We start from the raw sequence: 10,302 nt of genomic DNA, 5'->3' as shown, positions 1-10,302 counted from the left end.
GGAAAGTAAAGTATTGGAAAGATGTCAAGGTGTCTGACGGTGCAAACACTGAAAGGCCTTTTTTAATGCTGAATCCTTCAGGAAAACAAGTTACTGTGGTGCCTTGCTCAAAAGGTAGACACTTCATTAGTATAGCCCGAGAAGAAAATACAATACTATATTGGCCAATATAATTTTTTCTTTTAAATAAACATTTTACAGAACTGTGACCAGGATATGTAATGAGTATTACATTTTACAGATGAAAAATAATCTTTTCAGTGCTTTCTGTGGATAAATTATGTAACTATGCCGATGTTAAATAAAAAAAAAAAGATGAACAAACAAATTCTCTTAAAACATTTCTTCACTTTATGCACATCTTTGCGGCATTGTTGTCCCTCAAGTATACACAACTTATGTTGAAAGTAAATCTTAAATCACAAAACACCTAACACGCCAACGATGAGGGTGAAAACAAAAAGGCAATGTCTTTTATACACCATGTACTATACAGTATGTATGAGCCCTCTTTGTACAAATTACATCCAAAAAAACACTTTTTTCTTTAACCAGAAAGTTGAAGACATTCAATACTAAAATATTCATCCAATCATCTGAGGACAAATGGACTAAAAAAATTGTTATTGATATTCTAATATTGACATCACTTCCTAATTTGACATCACTCTTGAAATTCTCTCCGGTAAATATTATACTCTCTGCTGCTGACGGTAATCACAGAGCTCAGAAAGCATCTCTCAGTCTCTTTTAGAGTTTACAAAACCCCATTTTGGACAACTCGGAGAGAAGGTTTTTAAAAATCTCTCAACCTTCAATAAAGCAAGAATATAACTTAACTGTACAAAAAGCTTATATTTTCATTGACTCACAGCTGTTTTAGTTCTTCTTTTGAAATGTGAGGATCCATAATATTCATCATAATCCCTTTCATCTCACCAAAATCTGTAGGGGGTTTCCATGACACTTTGTAATTAAAGATCCAGTGCGTAGAATTTAGTGGCATCTAGCAGAACAGACTTGGCAGAAACGGAATATAATGTTCATAAGTATGTTTTAATTAGTGTATAATCACCTGAAAATAAGAATTGTTGTGTTTTTGTTACATTAGATTGAGCCCTTTATATCTATATAGGGAGTGGGTCCTCTTCCACGGAGGCCGCCATGTTTCTACAGTAGCCCAGAACAGACAAACCAAACACTGGTTCTAGAGAGGGGTTTTCTGCTTTTTTTTGCGGCCTCCGTAGGTTCTCCTACCTGCTTGGAAGGTAGGGGGGGACGGCGAGGGGTTGCAATGTGCAAACTCACCACTAGATGCCACTAAATCCTACACACTGGTCCTTTAAAACTGCCTTTACTGCTGAAAAATGAAAAAAGACACAATATTTATAAAATGACATCAACTTCTACAAAATGCTTATTTTTGACAATCACTGACAGTTTGGGGTTTGAGGAACTAATTCAGGCCCCCTGAGGTGACAATAACCCTGTAATTTTTATCAATTACTGATGAGCCTCCAGTTAAGATTTCCACTGTCACAATATTATGTTTAGTGGTGTTAAAAAACAAAAACACGATTGACCATAATAAATTTTTTTAAAAAGTAAATCCCTCAAGTTTTGCAAAACTTTGGGTTGTCTTTTTACAGTGAAAACGACTGTATTTTTTTTTTTTTAAAAAAAAAGCAAATAATAAAAACTAAAAAGAACTGAAATATCACCATTGTCCAGAATATTAATAAGAAAATCTAGTAAAATAACTGTTTGACAAAAAAAAATCTTTCTGGAGATATTTCAGCTTTAAATAAAAAAAGATAAAAGGAACTGTAAAACCAAATAACGATAAAATTCAACTAATAACATCAGATTTAACAGACTAGATGCAGTATCTAGACTCAGACTTGTTTCCATCTGTCTGCACAGCAATGACATCATCAAAACTGGCTGCAGACTCCATAAACTTAACCCCCCCCCCTCCTCCCTCACATGTGAAGGGATTTATTTTAATCAGTCGCGCAGTTGTATTAAGTGACTGCCTTTGATTTCACTTTCCCATCTTGACACCAGATTTAGAGCTGGAGTTGAGCACGTCTCAATAAATACATTCACGGGAGATGCAAACCAAAAATATTCAGGTGAGCAGAGTAGCTAGAAATGTGAGCTAGAAAGCAGTTTCGCTCTGAATTGCTTACATTTGGCTCCTGGTGCAACACGTTAGTATTGGTTAGAAGTTAGTAGGGGTTGAACAATAAAATACCCTACTGTGTCCAATAATGTCTTCAGTGCTGCTGATACAAGTTTCTGTCAATTCAGGAAGTACACTAAGGCTGGGCATCAAACCAAAATGGCCAAAATGGGTCTGTAGCAAAGAGTAGTTGACATACAAATGGATTTATAGTCTTATTTATGTATTCTCCGATCAGATATTTACCCATTGAAATCAGAATTTTGCCCATTTATTTATCATTTTATAAATGTTATATCAGCACCAGCTTTGATAATTTTCACACACTACCCAGCCTTAATGTACATGGATATGGAGGATGGTTTTCAGTCAGCACATGTGTTTGTAACGGAAGGAAAAGCCAGTTGAACTCTCAAAGACATTCTTTGTGGTGACTGTGGGTACAGCTGCATCACTGCTGAACCCGTGATCACATGTTGAAGGGTACAACTCCTCCTCACATCAAAAGCTATTTTCAGAAAGCGGAGAAAACTAAATTTAACAGGACTAGGTCAAAACCTGGTGTATGGCTGGACTGTGCGTTAAAAGCTAGAGGGCTTTTCATGTGAAACGGATACAAGGAAGTGGCGGCATTCAGCAACCAATAGTGTAACTTCATCATTCAGTCAGTCAGCGGGGCCTTTCACGTTCATAGGGCTGGCCCCGTTGTTGTGGTCCAGCCAAAAAAAAAACACATTCTTTAATCGTTTGGGTTGGGAACCGAAAGTGATCAAATTCCACTTTGGGGCTCAGTGAACCGGAGAGTCGCCTGTTTTAGGGGGAAACCTACGGAGAAGAGACTCAGACAGGAACTGAAGGTCCATGGAGGCTGATGCTTTGTTAATGTGTTAAAGGGGCTGGTTGTTGTGTTTCACTCCAAGTCCTGACTCAATCCTCAGCAGTCCATCTTCCAGCCCAGTCTCAAGTATACTGGTACTCCTCTGAGTACTCCGTGTCCTCAGGAGCGTACTTGTTGTTGTCTCCAGCAGCGTACTCGTCATCGCCGGTGCTGAACTTTTTGTCCTCGGTGGCATACTGGTCATCTTCGGCAGGAAACTGTTTGTCACCACCAAACGATTGTTCTGCTGCATGTTGGTTCTCTGCAGGGTTCAGACCTGATTTCTTCATTCTAAAAAAAAAAAAAAAAAAAAAAAAAACCAGAACATGTTTTTTAGATTGTTTTAAAGACATTTATGTTTTTCTGGGGACAATAAGGACTCAATGAAAGTCACATAGGACGCAGTGTTGCTGGAGGCAGATGTGGCACATTCACAGGAAACATTCATTTTAAGTTTAGACTGAGTTTATTTTTCAAATGTAAAACCTCCACTGCATTTCCCCGTCGCAATTGTTTAAAAAAGAAAATAAAATTTAAGGGAACCAAACATGTTTGTTTGTTACAGTTGTTTGTATTACTAGACTCTGGTGTCAAAGACAGAATTGTAGTGGCGAGTGTTCCCAACTAAGGGAAGCAACTCTAAAACAAAAGCTTTTATTATGAGTAAGAAGTGGCATCACATGACATTAGAGCTGAAACAAAAACAAAGTCGATCAATCAACAGACAGAAGAATAACCAGCAACAATTTTGATTATTGATTAATCATTTAGTTATTTTTCAAGCTTCATTATTTAGACTGATTTGTATGAAATGGCAGCTCAGTCTGACTATCAGGCTAACAAAGTTTTTTTTCCACCAAAATCTAAAAGAAATGCATGCACTTACTGGTTCTTATGTTTGGCACCACTGATATGAGACTGGTACTGCTCCACAGAGTTTAGTTCAATGTTGCAGATGGTACATGGGTAGCCCTTTAGTGTGGAAGCTGTAGACACATGAAAAAAGAAGAGGTTAGTTGTATTTAAATCTGACCACATGGAATAAGAGAGAACTGAGCGTTACTGGGTGATGATGGCAGTTCAACAAATACAATTTCATGATTTCCTGGTTCTGTAGTCTGACCTGGTGCTGTGGAGGGACCGTACGTCTCCATCAGTTTGAGCTTCGTCATCTGTTTTCTATGCTTCTTGCCCACATAGTGCTGCTGGGCCATGAGGGGGTTGTTGAAGGACGCCTGACAGATGGAGCAGAAACGGTCCGGGTTGTTGTTGTCGCCTGTTGCCAGGGCGGTACTCGAATCATCCGCGGGCTTCTTCTTCAGCGGAACTGTTGGTGTTGTTTGTGAGGCTACTGTTGAAGAGGAAACACAATAAAAACAATTGTTATTAAATGTTATCTGTATGGTACATTTAGAAACAACTGAAAACTTGTTAATACTCTCACACAGGAAATAAGATAAAAACAATACATAGAATTAGATAAAGATGATGGAATAAATTTATGAATAAAATTATGATTTTAAAAAATGGACACACCTTGTGTCTGGGGTCCGACGGTTTTCAGTCTCAGGTTCTTGGCGTGAACTTTGCCCTGGTAGTGAGACTCAGCCACCACAGGAGATGAGAAGGTCATGTTACATACATGACACACCTTCGACCGGTCTGTGTCTCCGTTGTTACAGTCCACCTGGCAAAGACACACACACAAAAACATGAATCATTAATGGCTGCAAGACGCATCATTTGTCCCATTAAAAAAAAAAAAAAAAAAAAAAAAGGGATTAACTGTATGTTATCACTCTGAACATCTGTTCTCTGTCTTTCTAAATTTAGACAGTTTGTGCTGGCTTTTCACTGACATTTGAGATGTTTAAGGGGTATTCACCAGTTGCTCTGAGTGGGCTCCAAGCCTCTGTCAATACAGACAACGTGAAGTTCGAACTTGTATCCTTGGGAGTTTGAACTCTGCAAGTTGAACTTGACAGTATAAACTCCAGAAAACAAGAGGACACAATATGCTCATATTTCATTTTTCACAACTAATGAGGTCCATTAACAGGCCTGTTCTGAGAGAGAAAAATTGAACTATTCTATTCAAGCATTGGCAGTGAGCAGTGATGCAAATGATTTACACATAAGGACCCAAAAGTACACAGAGGCAGTGCTAATGTACAATAACTGCCTCATAAAAACAATAAACCTGAACTTTACCTTCAGATAAACCAATTCTGTCATTTTCTTGTAAACTTTCACAAGTTGAAATTTATACAGCGTAAAACTTGCTTGTTATTTGCTTGTATTAATTTGCAATGCAGTTATATGAAGAGGCATAAAAAAAATTCTTAAATTATTTCCCAAAACTGGACAGTGGAGAGTTGAGAGTTCAATCTAATGGTAGTGAATACATCTCGGGCATTTCAAGTATTTTAGGAGAAGCTACATGGCCTGCGTAAACAAATTACACATTAATTCCAATTTGTTAAAATTTTTTTGAAAACTTGACAGCCTTAATTGGCACAGACTCCACTGCAGGCCGGTCAGCGGGCTCAGTATAAATGCAACGTAGTAGCAGCCGGCTGTGGCTGCAGGGGAACGGGGAGAAAAAAAGCAGCGGGAGCATTCAGGGTTGGTCTTAAAATTCACAAACCTCGAGCAAAAAATGTTGAAGACCCCCTGAGAGATCCCACTGCTCACTTTGCTCGGGAGCAAACATATTTTTGAAAGTTATGAATGGCCAATGAAGAGAACATCGGAGCATTAGATCAGTTTGGCATAAAATTACTTTATTTGGGCGTTTTTCACTCACACTGTCAGATGACTCTGACTTGAACTTTTTCAACGCTGGCTCCTTCTCATTTTGGATGGAAATGTAGCGCCGCACTTTGTTGGCATGTTTCTTGCTCTGAAAGGACAAGCACAAATGTTTATCATAAAGTGAACAACAAACATCAACACCCCAATGCACTTCATTAAACATACTGTCACTGATACAGAAGACAAGCTTCCTTGTATGATGCCTGATCAGACAGAAACACAATAACATGAATCTATTAAACAACATAAACTTAATATGACAAAGTATTCAACTAACAATAATAGTCGTCTATCCTCTAACATGTTACATCTTCTAAAACACAAAGACTTGTAGCTTTTCTTTGCTTCACATCACTATAAATCAAAATATCTTTGTGTTTTTTCATAGTTGTTCAGGAAAAATAATCAATTTTGAGGCATCACTATGGGCTCTTCTAATTTATTATGAGACATTTTGTACACTGAAAAAAACCCATGTATCATACTGGTAATAATATCAAAAAAATTCAAAAACAATACCCAGTCTAGTACTCAAACATTTAGACCATGTCCACACTTAGCCAGCTCTTTTTAAAACGCTGTTTATGTGTGAAATCGAAGGACGTCCGCGCTAGAGTTTCCAGGTCGTATTCATAAATATCTCCGTCCACAAAGAAACATCTGAACAACAGGAAGACAGCTTAATCTTTTCTTCGTCATCTTCTTTTCAGTCGGCAAACTACAGAAACTTGCATCATAGCAAACATCTGGTCAGCGGTAGGACAGAAAGTCCTCTTGCTCCACTGAGTCTCATCTGGTTTTGTCCTCTTCTGCTCTCTGTGATCAACTTTACTGCAATTTAAAACAGATGAACTAACAATCTGGTGGTTATCAAACTAACTTTGGCTTGGTGTTTGACTAGTAGAGCTGTCTCCGTGGTGACTAATACTCACACACCCTCCTGACTGTGACTGACTGCCTCGACTCTTCCCAACTTCTAAGAATTCAGAATATTTTATGTTTTCGCAACACTGAGACTTGCTACTCTGATCGATTACTGCAATGCAAACGTACGATGTGATGCTTGATCGATCATTGTCACCTGAGCTGAATCAGATCCAGATTCAATGAAGGATTACGTTGCATCTCTGCTCTTTTTTTTTTCTTTTTTTTACATAAATTTGCTTTTAGCCATGTGCATTTCTGCTGCTCTAAAGATTTTTAACAGTATTATCATGATTCATAAACGAAGTGATATGACACAACAATACTACCTAGCCAGGCTACTATGGATTTAACTGGTATAGTAATAATAAAACTATGAATGTGATGTAAAGTGCATTAGATTATAATATTTTTTAACTCATAATTATGCAGCTTTCCCCCATATCCTTGAGCATAGTAGTGCTGTCAAATAAGTTGAGTCACATGACGTGGAAAGAGCAGCAGCAGACTGTGAGCTCACTGACCTGATAATGAGTCAACTTCTGAGACTCAGAAATTAGGACAGCACTGCAGACTTTACACTGGGAGTCAGAAAACAGGTCACCATGCTCCTTTATCATCTTATTTACTGCAGGGGGGGAAGACAGACACAGGAGATTTCAAATCAGGTTACATCTTCTGGGAAAATATAATTAAAACAGAATGATGAGAAATATCTGTGGCAACTGTTCAAACAATTCTGCTCAACAACTCTTTCATTTATCAAGGGCATGAGAGTGTTTGAGAACGAGCCTCTTTTAAAAACAGCTTTCTTTTTCATTGTCAGTGATTCCTGCCTGGTAAAGGCAAGACTCCTGTTGTTTAGGATATGTTAACATCACATCAACATCTGTGAACCGCACAGGCCTCACGGGCCATTTTAGGCCTTAACTCTGAGACAGAGCCATTATTCTTGGCTGAAAACACTCTGGGAAATTAATTTACCTTGAAAGTGTCAGCCCAAAGATACGCAACAAAAATAACTGGTGATATATTGGTTGAGCCAAGTATTAAGTAAGGGGATTAAATTTCGCTGGATATGATATTGTAGGAACATGAAATGTTATAATGCCTTTTACTTTTCACATTGGTTTATGAGCACTATTTATTTTATCCCTTTCAGACATGGAATAAGTAACATTGCTGGCTTAATTGATCCATTAAAGTAAAGGCTTTTTGTCAGCCATTACATGAATGTTCCTTACAGCTCCATTCAGACATGACAGGACAGTTAGTTACACCACAGAACAGCAGTAAATTAAAACGTTATGATATCCGTTTTCTCACAGGCTGCATCAGTGATGCATATCTCCCAATTAGATTTCTTTATTCTCCTGTGCTGCTCTGATTATTTACTGCGTAGCAAACTAACAATGTGTTGAAACACCTGCTGAGCTGAATCAGACTGATGTCTCATCTTCTTAACCATATAGTTACTGGATGATGGTTTAAACAAATAGCCTCATTCATTAAATGTTTTAAGATTTGATGTAACACCAAGTGAGTGAGTTTCTTTCCATTGCTGCTCCAGGATCTTCTCCATCTATAAATCCTGGCAAACAAACCACCTTTTTACAACTGCCTTTGAGTCCGCTTAACGACGTGACAGCTCTTTGCAGATTTATTTTTGTCACAATTATCATCATCATATTTTAAATGTCTCTGTAACTCACTTTGGTCAACATCTGTTGTTCTTAAATGTGCTCTATAAATAAACTGGCTTTATATGATATTCCATAAAAATATAATAACTTATCTGATGGTATAAAAGCTACACACTAAGAGAGGGGGGGAATAAAGGTAATAAAAATAACATTACATGTGATTAAATTCTGTATGTACACATCCTTTCCACACACTAAACAGCTCTGTTTACATCTTCTATTACGACACACTGTTCCCATTAGCACCATATCATGACACTGTTGACATATATCAATAATGTCACAATAATTTGAGCATGACCCTTAAATTACATATATAGTCACTCTGAGAGGGTTTTTGAGGATTTTTTTTGGGGTAATTTGTATACAATAACCAAGCAGATAGTGTCATACACTCTTCACTTCACTAGACTAGCTAACAACAGTTTGATAAACTGGTCCGACTGGAATCTAGCCTTCAGATCAGAGAAGGAAAACATCTTAATATTGAGATGAACCAGACTTCTAATAATATCTACTCTATCATATTTCAAATCACAGACACTTAATAAGCTGCTGAGACTGTGTTTCTTGTAGTTTTGCAATTAGTTTGGGCATATTTGCTACAATCACATCAGTAGTGCAGCATGAAAGTTAAATACATGGGTTGAAATTGAAGTGGGCAAAAGGATTTACATCAAAACAAAGCTGACAGCACAACTGAGAGGTAGAATAAATTCAACACAAATCAGATATTAGACACATTCTCTCATTAAGATAAAATTGAGACAACTTTTTTGCTACAATGCTGTCCATTCAAAAGTTCAAAAGTAACGTGTCTTGCTTGTATAACCGGCGCTAGGTGCAACCCGCATGTATCCTAATACCGGCATGGCTGCAGGACCAAATCTAAAAATGTCTCCCTCAGTCTCCGCTGCTCCACAGACAGAAGAATTGATGCACAATCATTCTGTATTGACATCAGATGCAGACATGCACCTCATCGACCTTGGAGCCCAAACGGCTACAGCTAGCTTAGCTCGGTTTAGCACACTTTAACAGCCGCTCCGCTCATCCCGCACAGCCGGCTAACGCTAGCATGCAGGGAGCTAACGACAACACTGGCATTTTACTCTACATTCGCTACGACAGTGGCTGAGTGCATTAATGCATTATTCTTTTGAAAAAAACGTTAAAGTAGTTCAGAAACAGGCCATACCCTCCGCCGGCCCCGAAGGCAAGTAAGGAAAATCCTCCGTCTGCATCGCAACGGCCATAATTTCTCACAACCAGCGGCGCCCGACTACGCATGCGCAGTAACAGCAGCAGCAGCTTCTTCTTCTTCGTCTTCTTCTTCTTCTTCTTCTTCTTCTTCTTCTTCTTCTTCTTCTTCCTCCCTAGTGTTTATGTCACTAACTTGATTTGAGTGTGGGATAAGAGATTATGCAGGAAATTAAAAAAAACCCTCTGGATTCTTTTATGACCCCTGATGATCACACCTGTGAAAAGATACACAAGACTGTTGACAAACCTGCATCAGCAGTTTGACTCTGCAAAGGTCCTGCAGGCCACAATAATATGACCCAGCTTTCGACAACATGGTTGTCCAGGAATTGAAATGTCACCTGAAAGTCTCCTCCCCTTCTCTTCCAAGAATTGTGTTGTTCTCAGGGTCTTCTCATCTGTGTCCACATCTGTTGTCATTTACTGCCTGTCGAAGAACAAAAATATCTCCTGACAGTTCTGACCAAGCTAAGGACACAATCAGGCCATCGAAAACACAGTGGCCCCTCAGCCAAATCCTGCAGATCCTGCTGAAG

At 38.4% G+C, this 10,302-nt stretch overlaps 1 protein-coding gene across 2 annotated transcripts; it reads right to left on the bottom strand.

Annotated features, from left to right (window-relative positions):
* Positions 1-1,243: 1,243 nt before the first annotated feature.
* znf346 (zinc finger protein 346) lies at positions 1,244-9,806 on the bottom strand. 2 transcript variants are annotated; one of them, XM_044371501.1, is made up of 7 exons: positions 9,702-9,806; positions 7,325-7,428; positions 5,869-5,964; positions 4,599-4,749; positions 4,186-4,413; positions 3,949-4,048; positions 1,244-3,353 (listed from the first exon to the last, which is right to left on the bottom strand). In XM_044371501.1, exons 1-7 carry the CDS (start codon positions 9,757-9,759, stop codon positions 3,146-3,148), a joined length of 945 nt encoding a protein of 314 aa, XP_044227436.1. In that variant the 5' UTR covers positions 9,760-9,806; the 3' UTR covers positions 1,244-3,145. The 2 variants fall into 2 exon arrangements, with proteins under 2 accessions (XP_044227436.1, XP_044227437.1); XM_044371502.1 differs by having other exon boundaries at positions 4,186-4,410.
* Between the last annotated feature and the right edge of the window lie 496 nt (positions 9,807-10,302).

The sequence above is a fragment of the Thunnus albacares genome, chromosome 13, assembly GCF_914725855.1.
Source record: "Thunnus albacares chromosome 13, fThuAlb1.1, whole genome shotgun sequence".
Lineage (NCBI taxonomy): Eukaryota > Metazoa > Chordata > Actinopteri > Scombriformes > Scombridae > Thunnus > Thunnus albacares.
This window is presented reverse-complemented; position numbering and strand designations above follow the sequence as displayed.